The sequence below is a fragment of the Gymnogyps californianus genome, chromosome 8, assembly GCF_018139145.2.
Source record: "Gymnogyps californianus isolate 813 chromosome 8, ASM1813914v2, whole genome shotgun sequence".
NCBI lineage: Eukaryota > Metazoa > Chordata > Aves > Accipitriformes > Cathartidae > Gymnogyps > Gymnogyps californianus.
The window spans coordinates 25,948,990-25,970,493 of NC_059478.1; the positions used below are offsets into that span (position 1 = coordinate 25,948,990).

A 21,504-nucleotide genomic window follows, 5' to 3' on the forward strand; every position below is an offset into this window, starting at 1 on the left:
TGCTTCAGAATCATAAAAACCAAAAGCAAACCCAATAAACTCCCATATCATTGTGGCTCTCCCTTAAGGAAACACTACATCTGCTGGCAGGACAGCTCAAGTAGCATGATTTCTGCATAGCTCTTAATTTCCTGTATCCATATGAAAAAAGTGCCTTGAAAGCAAAAGGCAAACCCTCTCGTGTTTTATTGTAGCCCTAAGACAGCAAATACTTAACGATGCACAAATTTGAGTAGGACAACTTTAGTGTTAAAATGAAGTATGTATATGCCTCCCTGTTTCTGTAGTTAGTATCAAAGGACTTATCTATCCTTTTAATTTATACCTCACTTAAATCGCACAGAGAAATAATACATTATAGAAAAATAAATTCTTCAATGACTATGTTCACCAAGTTCTTTAGCTCCATATGAACCGCCAGTAAACAAGTGTCATGTGTTTGTGTCAGATTGTTTGGTCTTAGAGAAAAAAGGATAAAGATAGCAGGCTAGATGTGTGGGGGAATTTGCTTCTAAGTCTGAAATTTAAATATTCTTACCCTTCTTTTTATTATGTCATACATTACATATGAATATAAATGTAAGTTTCTTTTTAAAGAAAATTTTCCTTGATTAGAAATAGCTATCTACCAAGCTAAGGGATATATTTTCTTCAAAAAAAGTTGATGAAAATGTGTTTTTACTTGGTATCCAAAACATGCAAATCAGTTTTTCTCCTTTAACGTAAGGATTCAGTGAGAGATTTAATCTGAAGTGCATTTTCCCAAGCTGAGGGATAAACCTTAATAAAAACAAGACACAATGTAATTCATGGAATTCCAGCACTGGCATGAAAAGAGATTGGTATTGCTGTATTCCGTGAGCCAGTGAGTTAAATTTTCTTTGAATTGTAAATATATGTTCCCAAAAGAATGTTTTTCCCTTTAAATAGATTAGCAGCAAGGTAGTAACTGTAATGCATTCCAAGTTTAAAATGCATTTGTTCCATTTAGAGAGATTCATTTCATCCTTCACAAGAAATTTTAAAATGTTTGAACTCATTCAAGATAACATTGTATTTTTTGACATAAATATTTTTAGCAATATGTAGTACTCTTAAAATCATAAAGACAATGATCATGTAAGATGCCAAATAATTGAAGCCCTTGCTTGTCTCGAATGTTAAGACAAGGTAACCAGAGAAATGAGATGCTGTAGGCGATCCTGTAGCTAGGGATTATCTGCATTACCTCACTCCGGCTGTCCTCAGTGGCAGAATGAGTCAGAGCATTGCATACCATCAGATGTGATGAAATGAGATGCAACTCTTCTTCAAAAAAAAATACCCAAACAGTAATATAAATGCAGTTTGTCAAGATTTAGTGTCCTGTTTTTTGGTGTGCCTTGAAGTGCTCGCTAACCTATGCATACATGCATATGCATCCGTGGTGTAACATGCCTCAAGGGAGTGCAGTTTTCATAAAAGTATTCTGTTCCTATTGCTTGTGGTATTTATATATAAGATTTAGCTGAATAACACTGCTCGTGCATCCCTCCTGTAGCGTGGTATTCTTCAGATAAAGGAAAGCAAGTCATCTCAAGTTCCTTGTTTCATTTTACTCTGCTCCTTTCTGGCACTAGAGACTCCAGAGATAATAGTGATTTCTTCCTGGGCAGGGCTGCTACCACTACCTTGGAGGGCAGTAAGAGAACGAGGGAAATAACAGATGTACCTGCAACAAATGCACTGATTTTTTACATGTTTATATATTAGGGCTTGCATTCACTGAAAATAGGTGAGTTTCTGCCTGAGTTCACATGAAGACAGGAGTGTTAGCGATTTTCAGATGAGTTAACTGTGAGGGCTGTAGGTTGCCATTGCTTGCTAGGATTGTCTCTGAAGTTAAGCATCTGCCCATTACTGAAGTGAAGTCAAAGCTTTGGAAGGGCTACAGTCAGCGTGGCAGCATTATGACCAGCACTGGATTTTGGAGGGTTTTGATGTGATATCTGTAAATGATAACGTACTTTCTTTTCTCGTCTAGCCCGGGTCGTTCCCCAATTTCCTTTGATAGTGAAATAATAATGATGAATCATGTGTACAAAGAAAGGTTTCCAAAGGTAAGGAATCACTTTTTTTGAATAATTAATGCATTCAATGAACTTGTGACCAAGCTCAGAATTAACTTGTTGTGCTCATTGGAGAAGGAGCCCAGCTCTTACCTCTGATTTCCAAGCAGTGCAGTTTGCTGAGAGTTTGAAGCTGCCTTGTCTGCTTCACATATTAATTCTGCAGTAGAAGAAATAGAAAAGCTTTGTGTATTTGTGTATGTACATCATATTTACTAAATTTCTCATGTCTTTTATTGGCATGACAAATGCTTGCAGGAAGGAGGAGAAGGGCCATGCTCTGGCTGCTCAGTCCATTTATGTTGTCTTCATATATTGTTAACTAATCCTTGTCTTTTTCTTTAAATTCCGAATCAGATCAAGGCTGGAAGAGGCATGCTTTGCTTAGTTTCATATATACTTAAAAAAGCTATTTTAGAGTAATTTCAAAATATGTTGAATAAGATTCTCTCATTATTCCCTTGTATAACTGCATTAAATTTGCTTTATACTGATCCAAACTTCTTTGGTTTTGGTAGGCTTTCCATTTACATATTGGAAATACAAAGTTTTCTTTTAAAGTCATTCCAAATTATACTGGAGGTTTTGGCAAAAACCAAGTTTGCCACTGGGGCTTTTGGTACCAGAGAAGCAATGAATATAGATTTGGATTTTTAGAAAAGTCAATCTGAATTCAGTCACACTGAAATGTGCTGAAGTGATCTGCAGTGAAAATAAGTGTGGGGGTTTTTTAAAAAAGCTGAATATTGAAGTCTGTGGAATCAAGCTTTGAAAGTTAACATCTCATTGAAACGGGTGTAGAAGATTGTGTATCCCAGAGCTGTCGATATGGCCATTCCTTCCTGTTATACCAATAGCAAAAATAGATGTTTCTCTGGAGACATGCTATCAGTGCTTATAGTGATAGAAGTGCTGTGTGTCTGTTGCTTGGGGCAATGATTTTCAGGTTCCGTGGTCTTGCCTAAAAGTTCTGAAAACTGCCTCGTATCTTACATCCTTACTTTGGAGACCCAGGGAGGAATACAGCCTGAGGGCCAGGATATTTTTGTGGTCATTTGCGTTTTCAGAAAGTATGTTCCGATTAATTTTTGTTGTTTTCTCATGTGAACATAACTTTTGCCTATGGTATGCTCTTTTTATTCTCAGCAAAATGCTGTTGTGTTTTGGAATATTTTTTAAGCCTCGTGCATTTTGGAATTGAGGATATGTTACTTTAGCACCCTACTTGTTTATGTTTAAGTTCTGTTAATAATTTCTGTTTATTCTGTACTCTTAGGCCACGGCACAGATGGAAGAACGGCTGGCTGAGTTTATTGCCTCTAATGCTCCAGAGAACGTGCTGCAATTAGCAGATGGGGTCCTAAGTTTCATTCATCATCAAGTTATTGAACTGGCCAGGGATTGCCTAGATAAATCACGTGAAGGTCTTATTACTTCTCGGTACTTTTATGAGCTGCAGGAAAACTTGGAGAAACTTCTCCAGGATGTAAGTGCTCTCTGGAAAGTGGAATATATTATTTTGATTGAAACTTTAAACAACAAGCCAGAGCTTTGATTTTAGGAGAGACAATGTGGATTCCAGGGGAAGGGCAGCGAGTGGGGGTGTCAGGAGATCTGAGTTGTTCCAGTCTGCTGTTGATCTGCCATGGGCGAATTTGAGCAAATCACTTCACCTGTGTACTTCGTTTGTACAAAAGTTAAATATGCATATGAGTAAGTCAAAGGCAGTCTTTACCATTTATGAAAATTGGGTTCATCCAGATGAAGGAAATTACTGAACTTTTCTTTCATGTACTTCAAGACTCTGAATGACTTATTAATTACAATAGTGCCTTCAAGGAGTGAAAACACCATAGTTTGTAGTGTTGCTATAAATTTTTCATAAAAGATTTTCTTGAGCTGAACTTAATCCAGTTGTGGGTTTTTTAGTACTTCAATGTGTTTTGTGGTGTTCAAAGCATATGAAAATACACAAGGGGGCACAATTTTAATGCATGCTCAGTATGCTTCAGCTACTCATTAAAAATGGCTCTTTTCCTTTAAAATGAAAGTAATATTAAATTTAAAAAATCTCTTAGAATTTATGCTATAGCTGTTGTGAACAGTCAGTGCTATTACCCGTTGCTGGGTCCAGACCTCTGTTTGGGAATGTCTTCCTAATCCTCTGCTTTGATTTGAGGAGACAGCAAGCTGAAAACACAGGATTTATAAAGATCGCAGGCTCAGATAACAAATATCACAGAGACACCTAGAAACAGAACACCTGAAGTAATTTATTTTCTGTGATGATTTTTAATCTATTTGGTGAAGATGTGTTTATATGTTATTGATCAGTTTGCCAGCCCACTGGCATGAATTGCACTAGTTTGTGCCCCTTTGCCATTCTTTCCAGACATTAGAAAATGGCAGATGAATAAAAATACTATATTAATATACAATTATTGTATTAAAAAGCTTTGTGAAAACTGCAGAATCTTCCCTTGTATCAGCTAAAATCTTTGACTACCCCATTTATACGAGTGTGGCTGTAATTTCCCTGATACTTGTTATGCATGGGAGAAAAATGGCTCATGTTTGTTTTTGTGGTGTTCTGCCTGGATGGGGCAGATTTTGACAGATCAAGAGACGCAGGGAATATATTTCGAGGGCCTATATGGTTGTCTGCCTATGCGATATCAGTAACCACTGTGGATGCATTTAATAGTAAAAAATGTGTTTCCTGGTAAAAGTGGTGTTCTTTGGATGCCGTGCAAGAGTTTGACCATTGATGCCACCCTCCGGGGCTGGAGAAACTGCATCTAGTCAAAGAAATTGTTCAGTATTCGTAGTCTTTAAAAGAGAGGAAAATGTTTCTGGAGTTTGAAAGTGGCAGCGTAGCCTTCCTGGGCAGGGTGAGCATCACCCAGCCATTGCTGCTGGGCCCAGCGGCGGCTGGCTGCGGGCTGGCGGAGGCACGCGAGCAGTCCTGCGTGTGCAGGGCAGGCGCCCCAGGGCTGGCAGTGAAAAGGGGAGGTGGAGGGATTTCTTGCAGCCAGATGAGCACGTGTCAGTGGGTCCACCTTGTATCTCCAGAGTCCGGAAGCAAGGTATTTGCACACGTCAGCTATGGAATAAGGGATCAGGCCTCTTTGGGTGATGGTTTTGAAGTTGAAAAGATTTCACTAAAAGTGAGTGTGTATGCTCGGCAAAATAGCTTACATTTCAAGGGGCGCAAGGGGACTGCAGTGTGTTTTACTGCTTCTGGTAGCAGATACTTGGAGCTTGAAATTCTCCCACTCCCAGACTTTCCTCCTCTGTGTGTGGACAATGATTTCTCATACCATAAGGAAGTAAGAGAGCAATAAATTGGGTCTGGCCACTTCCAGTCTGCACTTTCAGGCCTGTCTTCTGGCCTGAAGAGGTTAATCAGGATCTCGGAGAAGGTGTGGGTCAGATAAATCTGCTTTCTCCTTTCCTCTCCCCTCCCTCAGAACAAATCCTCAAAACACACTTCTTAAATGTCCTTTTCCCCTTGATCGTACATGCATTATACTGCTGCTCTTAAGCACAGGGAAAGACGACATTGAACTGTTATTAGAGAAGATACAATGGTCATCTCTGGGCTTGTTCAGGAATTGACATTCAGGGCTTTCTTTGACCTCTTCCTCCTTAACATCTTCTGCAGAGCGGGGGTGAGAGAAGGGTCAGCTCTTAAGTTTAATTGATTTACTTTCGGAAGTAAGGTGGGCTAGAGACGACTAAAGGGAAAGCTTAGAGAGACAAGGGAGGCAGAACAGGCTGGGAAGGAAGAGGACAAAGAAATTAAAGACAGCAGAGGAATGTCAGAGACTTCGTTCCACATCTTTCTCATTTGTTTTTTATGTCCTATCATAGTTCCTTGGCTTTTCTTTTATATTTTAATATTTAAAAGCTGCTTGTTTTCCCCTACTTACCAGTCTGTGCTTTGCCCGTCAGACTGCGTTCTAGAAGGAAATAATTGGGACGTTTCAGTCTAAACATATAGAAATTGGTGATAATATTTCTTTTGGAGGACTTACCTGAAACGCAAGAAGTTTGGAGTCAAGTTTAGATTATTCCAAATTTGAGGGCAGGGTCTTTACCTTTGCTTAGCTTGTAAGGTATCACGCAGAGTTACACAGTATATAAGTAATACCAACTGGAAGGTTATCAAAAAAGCTCTTCCACTTGGGCAGTTGTATGGTCTGTGCAGTAGGATATATAGTTTTATGGTATATTTTTATAACGTATAGAAAGATTATGAAGATGATTTATTGGTAGATAAGGAGGTCAGCAAGTGGCAGGAATACTCACAAATTTTCATACAGTTTTACTGTGAAAGAATGGATTCTCTTGAAATTCTTTTTTAAGGTGTTGATTCTGACACAAGGTAACAAACTAAACTCACGCAGTATTTCAAACCATAGAAAGGAAACTCGATTTAATATGTTGCAGTTTGAGTCTACTTTATATTCAAAAAAGTATCTGTAAAACAGAGTAATTAGGTATGTAAATAATGAGCTGTTTAAATATACCAAACCAGAAAGCTTTTAAAAGTTTTTAGATCCTGGCTTTTATAATAGAATGCCAACAAATCTCGTTAGTTATGGCAAATGAGATCTTTTCCCTTGTTTGGACTGTGAAATATTGTCTTTTAGCCAGAAAAACCTATTGCTTATTGCATCATTGAAATGAGCCTGAAGTAAAAATGAATTTAAGAGATTTTCTTTATTTTGGAAAACATGAACTTGAATTTTACACTTCACACTTAAAGTAAAAATATTGAAAAATAGGATAAAGCACTTATAAAAAAGAATATATGACATTCAGTTCTTTCTCTGTTACCGTGGGGTGGGCTTAGAGGATGGGATAGGACCTCAGGTTACTGGGGGAAAAAAGGTTATAGTCAGTTATTACTTGGCTGAATTGACAAGGTAAAACTAGCCGAAAGAAGTGTAATGGCTTTTGCATAGGTGTAGCCAGTTGGTGAGGAAGGTGAAGGATTACAGGTGTTTCTGTGCATGGAACAAAAGAAACAGGGCAGGGTATTAGTATTATACTGCAGTGACTGATGCTGCACATTGGCAAATGGATATTCTGATTGGGATTTCTTTCTTAATACGAGCCTGAGCGTAAATTTATTGGTTCTTGGCATTGCAGGTCTATTGTTTTGGTTTCCATCAGTATATTAGCTCAATTACAGCGTTGTGACTTGCGTATCCCAGTTATTGGTCCTGCTGAACCCCAGGGGAGGACAGTGATTTTAATTTCATGCCCCAGTAGCTACAGTTAGTGACGGATGGGTCTTTCAGATAAGGGAATCGGTTTGTAAATTACCCGTTGCTACCTCCTGTACACGTGTCACTGGCAATGTGTGTAGGAATGGCATCAGCCTCTACCCACAGCCCCTGTAGCTTCTCCCTCCTCCCCTTGGGAGGCGGAGGGGGGGAAACCCTGAAGTGCCACCAGCAACCTTCAGACAAGCGTGTCGTCATTGGGAACTGCTAATTAGATGGCACGCCTCGTAGCAAGGCACATGGAAGCAGCAGGCAGTGCTTGGCTATATAACCTTCTGGTTTCCAGATGCTGTCCTTGGGACAGATTGTAAGCAAGACGTCTGTAGGGATGTCCGGGCTGTCCTGCGCGAGAGAGAAACAAGAAGAGGCAGTTTTACTGAGGATCTTGGAAGAGCAGCGCTGTGCAGAGATGATGGCTGAGTGGCTGTTACAAGTTGTTTTTGATTTTTGTAATCCTTTTTTTTTCCTTTTGCTTTTCTGTATCATTTGGCAGTCACGGTCTAGCTTTTCATTTTCAAAACAGACACCTGATTAGATTAGTTACATTTTTAAATTATTTTGCCTAAATTGTCATAGATGAGAAAAGGAGAAAACAAAAGGACTTTAATTTAAAAGAATAAGTTTGCTTTAACAGTACAAATGGATGCAAAATGATGAATTATATATATTATATTATATTTTTTGCATAGTATGACTTATGGGGGGGTCAAGGACTTTCCAATTGCATGGCTCATATTTCAAATAATACAAAGTTGTTGATGTTTTATTTATTCATTTCAACACAGCTAACCCCTCGTGATCTGGAATGGCTTTTCAAATATGAAAGCATTGATTTCTTTCTAGAATTCATCTTCATTATGATTATTTTATATTTTATAATTAGAAAATACCTTTTAGTTAGAAAAAAATCGCAACTTATTTCAATGCTTTCAAAATAATCTTCTTTTTTAAGACTCTATAGCCAGGAAGCATCTCCGATATTGTTTTTAGATAATGAACTAGCAGGTACATCGTGTTCTTCAAGGTTAAAATTCTAGCCCTAGCTTATCAGTGCTGAAGTAGACAATCAACATTTCTTATGCTGACCTATGTCAAAGTGAGAAATAATTAACTTTAAAATTTTTTTTTGTTTTGTAACAGAATATCAGGGATATATTATTTGAAATGCTGCCTGTATGTTTCTAGCTCTGAATTTCTGCTTCCCTGTGTTTTTATTGTTCTTTTAGGTGATCACCACTGTGATTTGACTTCTCACCCATATATGTCTTTTGCTTACATGGTGCTAATGAACAATGCTAAATGAACCTTTTAGTTTATTGCTGCTTGCATCCTTGTTGATAAAATATCGTTCCTATAAGCAACTGGCTCATTGCCAGCATAAGGTCATTGGTTAAGTTCCGGACTTTGTGTTTGTGGCTATGCTAAAGCCTAATTTTTAGACCTTGAGGGAAAAATAGCTATACTTTGTTTCAGAGTTTTTACATGTCGTTGGAACCATCTTTTTATCACCCTGCAATGAAATACTGTTTTATTTGTGCTTCAGGACTCATAATGTAACCATTGTGTGCTTGAGCAAAAGAAGAGTAATTTGGGGGGGTTGTTCAAATTTGTATTTGGGGTTTTTTTTGTTTTTTAAATTATTGCTTTAGTGTGTTTATTGTTATAAAAAGACACTCGTTCACACACACACATACCTTGAAACTGAGCCTTGAATTTATACTGAAATCTGGTAAAGGGACTGGACAAGAATAAATTCTCTGAATTAATTTTCTATATGCTCTTTGCTTTGCTTGTCTGCTTGGTCCCACATAGCATACAATACAATGCTGTAGTTGTTCAGCAGGATTTATAAAATTAAATAAAGAGAAACTGAAGTTTAGTTTTTCTTGATGATGAACAGAAGTAGTTCAAATTCTAGCTGAAAGTAAAGCCTAGAAATATGTGTGCCTGTTAGTAATTATCTAGACGTCATTATCGTATGGAAGGTTAAATTGAAAAAATCAGTATTCCTCTTTTAATTTTTAAAAATAAAATAAAATCACATCATATCTAATATAATTGATAGGTGATATAATGCAAATAGAGCCTTTGAAATATCTCTTGCATGATAAAAGGAGTCAGTTGTAATGGAAAAGCTATATGTAACTTGGCATCCTTGAATGAGCTGAGATCATTGCCTGCCCTGACTCAGTCATGCCTTTGCTGCCGAATTACAGTTACTGAGCTGGTGATTGCTCTGCGTTCAGCATCTGACATATAAAAATGAAGAGTTCACTGCTAGGACCATAATGTGATGTTCTGCTCTCCACAGGCCCACGAGCGATCCGAGAGCTCCGAGGTTGCCTTCGTTACCCAACTTGTGAAGAAGCTGATGATTATCATTGCACGACCAGCTCGGCTGCTTGAGTGCCTGGTAAGTTTGGTCCTCAGGAGAGTGCGTGTATGATCTAAAGAGTCTGGTGTGTGTTTCAGGAGATAAGGAACACAAAGCCTTCAAGAGAAAGCTTTAAATTCTCATTAAAACATTGATGAAAAATAAATCAATATTTTTAAAAAAGATGTACTGAGTGTCTTTTGCATTAATATAGAAGTATCTTTCCAATGGACTGTCAGCTGCAACAGCAGCTGAATTATATTTTAGTATAAAGTTTATGGCTGAGAGACCAGATGTAGCTGTTGACATCATTTCATGTGACTTGATGCCACCTGATTTTCTTCGTGTTGTTAGTAGCTACAGTAAAGAGCCTGTAAATGTATGGTGTGTGTACGGTACAGTGCCCAGGGAGCTGTGCTAACAAAGAACTGTCACTACGGAAGAAATTCCCTTCCATGATATAAACGGTGTTTGGGCTCTTGGACTCGAACTCTTACCGTAGACCCAGCAATTGCAGAGAAACCTGGTGTCAGGTTTTCCAGCTGTGAACACACAGAGGGATAGGCCAGTGAGAGATCCAGGCAGATTTGGAAGCCTGGGTTTGAAATCCTATTGGGTGCTACTGGAATACATGGAAAAGCAAGTCTCATTGCTTTTTTAACAACTCACTCTGGCTAATAAGAATGTATTTTTTTATTTAATTCTAGAAAATGGTGAAAAGTGTTTAGGCCATCCCAATGAAATAGGCCACTGTGTCCTGAAGTCCTGCAACTCCAAAAATATTTTGTAGGTACAGTGGAGAAGCAGCCTGAATGTGCATTCTCACTGTGATACCACGGCAAGAGAGTTAATATAAACCTTGAGTATATGTGGAAAGAGGTGATCAGGCCTCTGGTGTACACAGTGTTGTGGTGGTTATTGGTTATAGGAGTCAGTTCTGTGACGATATTTCAAAAGGATGTTGAAAAATTGGTGAGAGTGTAGGGAAGAGTCACAAAAAATTGTGGGAGTGCTGGAGAAGGTGTCACAAACCTGCAGTGGAAACTTATGAAATGACAGGATGAAATTCCCTGGTGTGTCGAAGCACACAATCTGATGGTTCTTTCTGGACATAAAAATGACAGGGAAGCTACATCTGTTTGAGACATTAGAGAAACTGGCTAAATTAGGAATCTGTGGCTGGATATAGAGGTACAGTTAACATTTGAAGCGTGTTGAGGGCAGTGTGTCCATGGGCGACTTTTATTACTGGAGTCACTAGAAGATAAATGAGTTTTGCAGAGCTTCCTTTGACAAAGTAGACAAGAGTGGTCCAATCTTTCCAATGATACCAGTTTTTGACAACACCTGCAGAAGTACTGAGAACCAGTAGACTTTGGAGGGTTCCCTTATTCCTCCATGACGGTCAGATGGATTGCTTTGCTGTGAACCCTATAGTGCAAGGAAGACCACTGTCAGTGATGAAGAAGTAGGCTGCACAACCAGCAAGACAGATGCCTACACTTACTTATTCAAGAAGTCTCCGCTAGAGTACATTGAAAATCCTGGGCACAACTCCATTCGGACTGGAAATTCTTTGGCTTTCACAACCAGTTTTGTGATTTAGATTAGTTTTGTGACTCCAGTTATCTTCCAGCACTTCTTCAAAATGTTTTTTTGGAAGTGAAGACAATGAAGAAAGGAAATAAATTTCAGCTTATTGTGTTTGTATTTGCTGCGTTCACCATTGTCATTTATCCTTGTGTACGCCCTACTAGTAACACATCATCTAGGAAAACATGAAACCTCAGTAGGTTTTGTGAACCCATCTCTATACCTGCAAGCAGTTCCAAACTCAAGCCAGTTTTTAGCTGCAAATCAATAGGTCTCCAGGTTCCTCCACTATCTTCTGCACTTGATGTTCTGCAAGGTAGAAGCAGTAAAATCATTGAGATTTGAGTAATGAACTCCAAAGCATGTAGTGACAACCTTGACAATGAAGCGGCTAGACTTCAAAGTATAAAAATCATATTTATATCTGTATATTAGTCTTCCCTGTTTTTTTAACCTGTATTGCCTTTCTAGCATTATTTTTTCCAAATATATATTTTATTCTGCTGACATGAAGAATTAAATATTAATGTTCCTTTTATCCCATAAAAGAACAAGAAATATAGTAATGGATAGTCAACCATTTAAATAGCTTGAGAACTACATTTCATTTTTATTTTTTAACATACTTTTTTTGTAATTTAACCTTTAGCTTCAATTGTTTGTGAATTTACAAACAGTTTTTCTAAGGTTTAATACTAAGGTTAATTTTAGTAACACAGCTCATTCTTATTTCTTCCTTGTAAATGAAATAACTGACCATATAGGCAGTGGTTGTGATGGTTGTGATTGTTTTAATGGAGGTGAAGGCATTTAAGTATTTTAAACTTCAGTTATTTGGCTTCAGTCTTTGTATTACCTGTTGGACTGTGAAATGTTTATTTATGGACTGAGTCTCTGGGGCTTCAAGAAAATAATAATGTGTTTTGTGCATCACTGAAACCATCTTTGGGAAAAAGTATGTAATTTATTCTTTTTTCAGATTATTTTTCCATCGCACCTGCCTCCCCTTAGTAGGGATCATTCTTCTGTATTCAAATGATTAAATAAATCTACTAAAAAGAAGACAGAACTGGAATTTATTTAATTTCTTAAATTTTTGTATGTTTGAATTTTTCGTCACCAGACTTTTTCTTCTTCTGTCCTTTACTCACCAATAAGTGACCTCCAGTTGTGTGTTGAAGAGTCCTTCCTTGACTCCACCTTCCCTTTCACCTCGTTCTCTGTATTACACTGCAGTCTGTTGACCATCTCTCTCCTGTGGTCCCCTCTGGTCTGGCTTCTGCTCTCTGCCAATTCTGAGAGAGCTGATTAATCCTTTTCCAGAGGAGTTAGGAAGGAACTTTGTTTCTTGCCTTGTTGCTGTCTTTGGTGACAGTGTGTATCCAAGCAGCATAGCTTAGAGCAATCAAGAAAAAGTGCGTCTTTTCTCTGTTTTCTCTAACCATTCAAATATCTTTACATCATCACAATCTCTAATTTCTTTTTCTTGTTTGCAGTTCTGTGCTCTCTTTTATGCTGCTGACCACACTCACATCAGTTCCTTTCTGATGCCCTCACAGCTGTATGCTCTAACTCTTCCCCTTTCATCCTCCCATTTTACTAGAAAATTTTTGCAGAGTCTTGGCAAAGCTGCTCATTGCTGGTGAATGATGACGTTTGTAGGGGAGAGTTAAAGTTAACCAGTGAACTTGCTTCTAAGCAGAGTGCTCCTGCCGCCAAAAGCTTGTCTTTTATTTCCAACTGTATCTGTTAGTCTAGTAAAAGACATCACACCTTCAACCTTTTCTTGCCTTAGAGATCACACACACCAAAACTGAGTTGATGAGATGATCCTGTACTGTATAGTACAAGAAATACTGCAGCAGTGTTTCTTATATAGAAAGTGAAATCTTCTCTGCTGATAAAATAGCAATTGCTGTTTTATTAATAATTTTATTAGCAATTACTAAGGTCGGGACAGTTACAGAATAAGGTGGGCATATGGTTTGATCAGAAGTGACATTTGAAAGCAGGAGAGGTTTATATTGGCTTAACTCACCTGCCAGACGGAGATGGCAGAAGAAGGCACCTCAGTCCTCATCACAGACCTTTCCCTGGCACACCTCAATATGACAAAACTGGGAGGTGTGTCCACAGTGACACTTACGTTATCTTGACCGTATTATCCGATAGTCTGGTTTTGGTTCATAAAAAGTCCCTACAGTCCTTGTCCTGTTTTGATTTGCAGATCTAAGCCAGCGGACATCCAGCAGGCTGTAAATGTCTCTCATTTTTGCAGAGCAGAGTGCATTGACTTGCTTGTTGTAACTGCAAATGTTTTGTATCACTGCTGAGCCCAGAATTAACTTTGGATGTTTCTGAGGAATCTCGTATATGGGGGAGAAACCTTTTGTAATTGTAAAGCTGAATCATTTACCTCTCTCTGTCTCTCTCACCACCTTGCTGTAGGAGTTTGATCCTGAAGAGTTCTACCATTTGTTAGAAGCTGCAGAAGGCCATGCCAAGGAAGGGCAAGGAATTAAATGCGACATTCCTCGTTATATTATCAGCCAGCTGGGACTCACCAGGGATCCCCTGGAGGGTGAGAACTCTTGTTTTGTACCCTCCAAACTGCTGAAAGGATAACCAGATCTCCTGGTCGCTACATAGCTGAAGGAGGCTTTTATTTTATTGGTTTAATTTCTCGGCCATTTTTCCTTATTTTCCTGTGCGCTGTCAAATTCTAGACTGTCCTTTCCAGCCCCATGTCTCAAAGGAATGTTGCTGGGGTAAGGATCGCACATCAACAGTGACAGTTCTTTACTTATGATGTTAATAATGTCTCCCTGTATTATAGCTGAAACAATGTTAGAAAATGGCTTTATGATTTAACTGTTTTCTCTGTGCTGTTGGACAGGAAAAGTAAATTTACCTGTTATTTTTCTGATTTGTCTGCCTGCTGGTGGCCTGGTTGGAAAGTATCCTGTCATCCCACTTTGCTGTCCTCTCTGAGAAGAGTGTATTTGTTGTGATTTTCCATGAGAAACCAGGACTAGTATGAATTTTTAGGTGGAGACGAGACTGTATTTTTACATCTTGCATAGCAGCGAAACCAAAGAGAGTAATGCTTTAGAAGACAGTAACAACTTTTCTGCTAGGTGCCAGAATTGCATATGGTAAATTGAATATGCTGTAAATGTACAGAGGCCCAGAAGATCCTAACTTTGGAATTTGTGAGTTAATATTTCTGCCTGGCACTTTGCTAGCTGAATCTCTTCTCCTATGACAAGTTTTACGAGCATGCACGGCTTGCTCAGCAACAATAGAAAGTGTGACAGAGACTGGAGGTTACTGCAGAATATTTCAGCAATTGAACCGTACTTTTTGTTTTCTCAGGAGAGCATAATTTTAGCATAAATTAGTAGTCTGGATAGGACTAGTTTAACTTCTACGGTGTTTACCGAAATGACAGTGACAGGTTGACTTCAAGTGAAGAGCTCTTCGGGAAAATTTCTACCAAAGATTGCTAAATGCAATTTAATAGCATTTGTTGAAATCTGACATTAAAGGGAAATTTCCTTTGATCCCTGTCATGGGAGAGAACCTTTCCATCACTAATTCCCCTTACTAAAGTCAAATTTTCTTTAGAAATATGTGGAGATGTCAAGGTGCCTTATTTCCTTTCTGTAAGGAGGGCACCCAGAAATGTCAATGATGTCTGTTCAGAGATTAGTAGTTAATGTAGGATTTGGGTTTGCAAAGTTTATAGCATCTCCTAAGACAGCTGAGTAGTGTAAATTAACTGACTTTCTCCCAGTTTGCTGCTGCGCAGCGTTTTGCAGAATCAGACATATTTCATGGAGGGAGGTTGTTGGAAATGTAATGCTTTTTCTTTTCTGGAGTACAGAGGTGCCACCAGGCTATATGCAGACATATATGCATGGAATAGGTTTTAATATTAACTAGATGGCAGTTTCCCCAAACATGCATTTATTGCTTTTACTTATTATAGAAACCATCTAGAATAAGTCAGGCTGAAATTAGAACAATTAATTACATTCATCTTTATATAAAATACTGCCTACAGCTTGCAAGATGTTAAAGGTTATCACTGTATAATTGGGGTGACTTTTTACAGAGGGAAAAATGTCCTTTGTCATCTCCAAGCACCTCTTAAAATCCTGTTTGTCTTGTATAAACAAAGAGAATAGTGTTTGATTGAGATCATTAGGAGTAATCTTTCCTCTTTCTTTTCAGAAATGGCCCAGCTGAATAGCTATGACAGCCCAGACACTCCTGAGACAGATGATTCAGTCGAGGTAAAGCAGTAATACACTCACTCTGTCTAGCACTTTTTTTTCTCTGGAAAGTAGTCGTCTACAGTAAAGAATTAATTATAATGCAGAGTAATTTTAATTTTAAAAAAAGTGCTGACATTTAAAAGCACATGTTAAAACTAGAGTATACACTCATAAAAATGTGGAAATCTCTATACTGTGGTGGTGAAATGCTTAAAAGTTGCAAACAGGCATTATCATCAAGTTTTGTTGATTTTTTTTAGAGTTGCAAACAAAAATCATCTGGAGAAATTCTTTATATCTGCATTTGTAAAATGTGATGGGTATTGAAGAGAGTTGACTTTAGTAATGGACCATTGGAAAAATTTAATTATATAACTCTCTAGGTTTCAAAGATCCTTAGTTGTTTATTTTATTGGGTTTTTAAAAATGTAATGTTGAGGAAAGGCCTGAATCTTATAGTCCATAGCACGTTTTGTGCTAATATTTGTGGAGGGAATCTGCAAGGGTTCTAGGGATGCAGACAGTTATCCTAAAGCTGAGGACTCCAGAGGTTTAGAAAAGGATTGAGTTTGGGTGACTGCTGCTTAAAGAAGAAAAGGACAAGAAAGTGACGTATAGAATTAAGTCATTCCTGCTCCTGATTTCCATTTTCTTGTCTTGGCTTCTTTCCCCAGAGTCGTGGGGCCTCTGTCCAGTCAAAGAAAACTCCATCTGAAGAAGAGTTTGAAACTATTAAACTGATCAGTAATGGTGCTTATGGGTAAGACTTTTAGAATTTGCTTTAGAAGAAAATACTATTATTGTCCTACCCAGGGAAGGGCTATAGCAAAGTTTGGCAAATGACTGGTTTTTGTTGGGTCCAAAGCATAAATCAATTTTGCTTGGGTCTTACAGAGGTTCCACACTTGTGATGTCTTCTGCATTCTTCTGGGAGATGCCATTTCTTGCATGTTCTCGGGGTTTCTTAGACAATAGCCCCTGTACCTGGACATAGTTCCTCACTGTGAAGTCCTTACGTTGTGCTGAACTGACACACAGCTTCTAGCTCAGGAAAATTAGTTGCCCTACATTAAAGTTTTCAGAATATGGTATTCCTAATCCCTCTGTGGCGCAAGTTTCCTGAAGCCGTACCTAGCTGTGACCTCAAGCCTGTTTTTCCAGTAATTATTTCTGCACCGTTTCTTTCTGGTAGGTAGGTGAAATATAGACACTTCAGTACCTTAGCTTGAGATGACAAAAACATTTTCCCTAAACATTATCTCTAGGGAAAATACTGTCACTTAGTTTATTGTGAGATTTCCTAAGTAGCAGTAAAAAAATGTAGTTCCATGAGTCTAAGAAAACTATTTTGCACCCATTTCCTTATTGCTTAGCAAGGCAGTCTGTATTTCCTTTCATGCTGTCTGGTTAAGTCCTGTGATTTGTTTGTTTAAAGGCTAAATGAGTGAGGATAAAATTCTGCAGTTGCAAATGTTATTGATGATTCATTGAAACAGCAAGAATATTGAGGGAGAAGTAGTTTATGCTTTTCCATTCTTCCATGTATTCAGATTATATATGTAACATATATGGCTGTTTGTGAGCACTTGAAATACTAAAAGAAATGCTAAAATTACATTGGGGCAAATCTACTGTGAGAAGTAATACAGTAAAAATGCTATTAGATTTTATTATCCATTGAAGAATCCAGAATGAAGTTGGTCGGTTAAAATTTTAACTGCTCATACAAACCTATCCAGGATCTTAAAGATGGTTCCTGACTCTTTGCAGTTCATAAATCCTTACCAGTGATAGTCATTAGGTTGTAACTGAAAAGCAGTGATATTCAGTAGGTCATAACAGCAAAACCTGAGCATGTGCTTGAGTGTTTTGTTGAAGTGAGTGCTTAGTTAACAGCAACTCATTTTTTAAAAAATATATGTGGAAAAGTGTAAGCATATTTTTTAGTCAGTGAAGACACAACGGAGCAGGTCAAAGAGGCACATTGTTAGACAAGAAGATTTTATACATTTTCAGTCATATTTCTGCACAGGCCCCATGATTTAAACATAACTTTGTAAAAAGGGAAGAGAGAGGTTGTAGTTTTGCTGTTACTCATATCTGTCTTTATACTGGATGTATTTTATAGTCAGCTGCTGGTGAGACACAATACTATGTTAAATGTAATATACTCCAGAGAAAAGGAAACAAGTACTGATTCAATAAGGCAGGCAAACTGGATGAAAATTTTATTTGCAAACTGTATTATTAATGTGCAGGAATCTAATGATCTGCAAATGATAGAAGTGTAAGAGATACTTTACTGAAGGAAATCCCTGGTGACAGTGTTGCTTCAAATTAATTTTATGGAGCTTGGAAAGAAATTGTGCTGATTCCATATGTTTTGGACAATTTTTTAAGTGAAATGGTGACTGTAGTGTTGAAAAATACATGCCTCTGCAATGATGCTTAAGGAATTTTGTGACGTTTGTGTCTGAAATATCTCCTTGTTAGTCACATCAGTGAAAATGCTGCTTAATTCCAGAAGGCAGAGTAGCTTTTGGAAGGAAGCATCATGGGGTTCCTTCTTTTCTAGGGGAGCTTGGCACCGAGATGGGATTTTATGGAGTCATAGATAAGTCTGTTAGGATCCATCCAAAACAGTTACCATCATTGTTTTTTTTTTAAAAAAAACCAAAACCAACCACCCAAAAAAACCCAGTTTGAACTGAAAATGGAACTTTTTCTCTTGATATGTGGTTTTCTAGAGCGGTGTATTTGGTGCGACACAAGACCACCCGTCAACGTTTTGCCATGAAGAAGATCAACAAACAGAACCTAATTTTGAGAAACCAGATCCAGCAGGCTTTTGTGGAGCGAGATATCTTGACGTTTGCTGAGAACCCCTTTGTGGTCAGCATGTTCTGCTCCTTTGAGACCAAGCGCCACCTGTGCATGGTTATGGAGTACGTGGAAGGTATAGTTGTCATTATCTACACCTGCAAAGGGACCTTAGATAGGATGGACGTATACTGTGTATGCGGTGTGTCTCCTCGTAAAGGATGACATTTCCGAGTGATTTATAAGATGTGTACTTTTGGGTGTAAGACCAAACGGGAAGACCATCTCATGTGTGTGCTAGTCCTTTCTTCACGGAAAGTGAGCTCAGTCAGCCCTGCAGTCGCAGGCGAGGTCGTGATGCCCTTTTTGGGGAGGAGTGTATGGACTGCTTGGGCTGAGACGGAGAAATGAGTCATTTTACCGCTAGTACAGTTTAGCATGAGGAGATACTCCATTTGTGAATCCCTGTGACTAATACAACATGATTGCAGTGGAGTTGAGGAAACTTAAAGCTACGTGTAGAAAACTGCTGGGGTCAGAAGCCAGCATGAACTTTCTAGTCCTCACTGGAAAGAAATCTTCCTGCTCCCCTATGGGATGGCATGGCTAGATCCATAGCACGTTTGCTTGGCATTACAGTCAGAAAAAGACAGTTAAGAAACATCACCAAGCAACACAGTCTTTGTTCTTTAGCAGCCTTTTTTAAAATACAGTGCTATTTTATGCTGGGGTTTTTTTTGTTTGTTTTGCTTATTCTTTGAAATATTATTTGATTTTATCACTGTATCTTATTGTAAGCAATATATTTCCATGGGTGGATAGGATTAATTTCTTATGCCTGGCTTGCTTGGCTGAGTGTTTATGAGAAATAAGCTTATAGTTATTTTATCAGTGCTCTTTCAGATCAATTAGTGGAATGAAAACAGATGTATTGACATAACAAATTTTAATATTAATTCCTATTTGCAAGTAGAGATGAAGGTTGAATGAAATGTGTGGCCAATGTTCCTTAAGAAGCTTGAATCAGGGGCCCACAAACTTATTTTCATGACTACCACTGTGTCCAAAGGCATGGCTGCCTCTCCATGTGTAGGGAGAGCCAGTTAGTAGTTGTAGAGGTGTTTACTTACTATTTTAAGAAGCTTGTATATCAGAAGTAGTATGTGTCTCAGCGGTGGAAAGCATAGGAATTTATAGAGAGGCCAAACAGTCATGAACTGCCTTTTTTTCAAGGCTTGCTTACGGTTTGGAAATGGCATCTGTACAGTTCTTGAGCAAGCATGCCCAACATACATGGATCTCAGTTTTCCTAAGATTTTAACATTTATTTGAAGCTCAAGACGGAGTGTAGAGAGAGCTTTAGAATTCAGGCTAACAGGGTTGAGAGAGGCAGCCTTTAGGAAACTTACTCTAATCTAGTATTGTAGACCTGTAGCTGTTCTTTCTTACTGATATTTGCCATTTCACTGTGCCATATTTGCAACTTTTTTTCTAGGAGGTGATTGTGCTACACTTCTCAAGAACATTGGTGCCCTACCTGTTGATATGGCGAGGATGTATTTTGCTGAGACTGTTCTGGCATTGGAGTACCTACACAATTATGGGATTGTTCACCGTGATCTAAAACCTGATAAGTAAGTCTTTAGCTCTTCAGAAGCTGGAGGGAGAGAGCCAGTTCGTCAGGGGCTTTCTCCATAGACAAGAGGACATGGGGGCTAGAAACAGTAGAGATCTTCAATGGCATCTGACATGTAGGAGATTTTATGGAGTCTCTTGCTACTGATGTAGAACCAGATAGACACTGAGAAAGGGTGGGAAGAACATCTTCAGATATTATCTCAAAACTGTTGCTACACTGATGAAATTATGGCAGGAGGTAGTCTGATTTCTAGTTGCCTTGGCTGCTCTGTGATACTCAGTTGCATAGGAGGTTCCTTCCAGGTGTTTGATGGGGATGTAACACTGAGAACTTGCTTAGCATTATCTTGTGTTGTTCTTTTTGTAAATTGCTTTTGGGAAACAATTAATTGAATGTTGGATTATTTTGCTTGTTCTCTTTCTTCTAGTCTCCTGATAACTTCCATGGGTCACATTAAACTAACAGACTTTGGACTGTCTAAAATTGGGTTAATGAGTCTTACAACTAATCTTTACGAGGGACACATTGAGAAGGATACCAGGGAATTCCTGGACAAGCAGGTAAGCTGAAGAATTTTGTCTGTTGATGTGGGATCAGATGCAGGATTCTGTCTCGGGATAGAGTCGGAGTTTGTAGCACTCCCTCTCTGCCTCGATGCTGTGCTGTGTGTTGTAGAATGGGAGGAAAAGATACAAGTCCATTCTCATGTTTGTGCATAAATTGGTATTGTTTGTTATTTCAACTTCTTGTTTTGGAGTGATGCACTTCAGCTCTTAGTTTGGGATATTGAAAGTATGGCCCAGGCAGCAGTGCAGGTGTGAACAGAAGTTGGTTTAGGGATGTAATACGGATTTTGCTGGAAGGTTGTTCCACGGTCTCCCCCTTCTGGTGCTTAGAAAGTTCATGGCAAGTTCCTATACGTTTCTTCTTGTAATTTTGTCTGATGGCTTAAACATGGATTTTTATCCCCATGATATTTACTAAGGGTCATTTTTCTCCTTAGCCTTCATTTTGCTAGGCTTAACCAGCTAAGTTCTTCTAGATAACAAGTTAGATTTTCCTTTGATGAATGAACAGCTCTTCCATGCACCTCTTTCAGCTTGAGTTGATATTTCCTGGGCATAGTTGACAGGAACTATACTGTTCTGGATGCAGGCTCACCAGTGCCTTGTATAATGGGATTAAATAATACTTCTGTCTTCTGAAAATAGCTAGGATCGCAGCTGAATTTTCTTTTTCAGCTGTGCCAAGTGTTAATTCATAATCATCCTGTGGTATTGTCTTCCTTTGCTTCTGAGTAACGATGTTTTTTCTAGCAGGAACTCTCTTTGGTCACTAGGTCATGGTCTTGAACTTTGCAGTGTTATATTTTTTACAACTATTTTGTTATTGTTGC

The 21,504-nt window shown here is 38.4% G+C and overlaps 1 protein-coding gene across 2 annotated transcripts in view; it reads left to right on the forward strand.

Annotated features, from left to right (window-relative positions):
* MAST2 (microtubule associated serine/threonine kinase 2) overlaps positions 1-21,504 on the forward strand; it is a 199,508-nt gene that overhangs the window by 153,737 nt on the left and 24,267 nt on the right. For both annotated transcript variants that reach the window (XM_050900979.1, XM_050900980.1), the window contains 9 exons: positions 2,024-2,099; positions 3,385-3,594; positions 9,714-9,815; positions 13,818-13,950; positions 15,606-15,667; positions 16,324-16,409; positions 18,397-18,605; positions 19,965-20,103; positions 20,536-20,668. In XM_050900979.1, the coding sequence (XP_050756936.1) occupies positions 2,024-2,099; positions 3,385-3,594; positions 9,714-9,815; positions 13,818-13,950; positions 15,606-15,667; positions 16,324-16,409; positions 18,397-18,605; positions 19,965-20,103; positions 20,536-20,668 (1,150 nt within the window). The remainder of the gene's footprint in view (positions 1-2,023; positions 2,100-3,384; positions 3,595-9,713; positions 9,816-13,817; positions 13,951-15,605; positions 15,668-16,323; positions 16,410-18,396; positions 18,606-19,964; positions 20,104-20,535; positions 20,669-21,504) is intronic.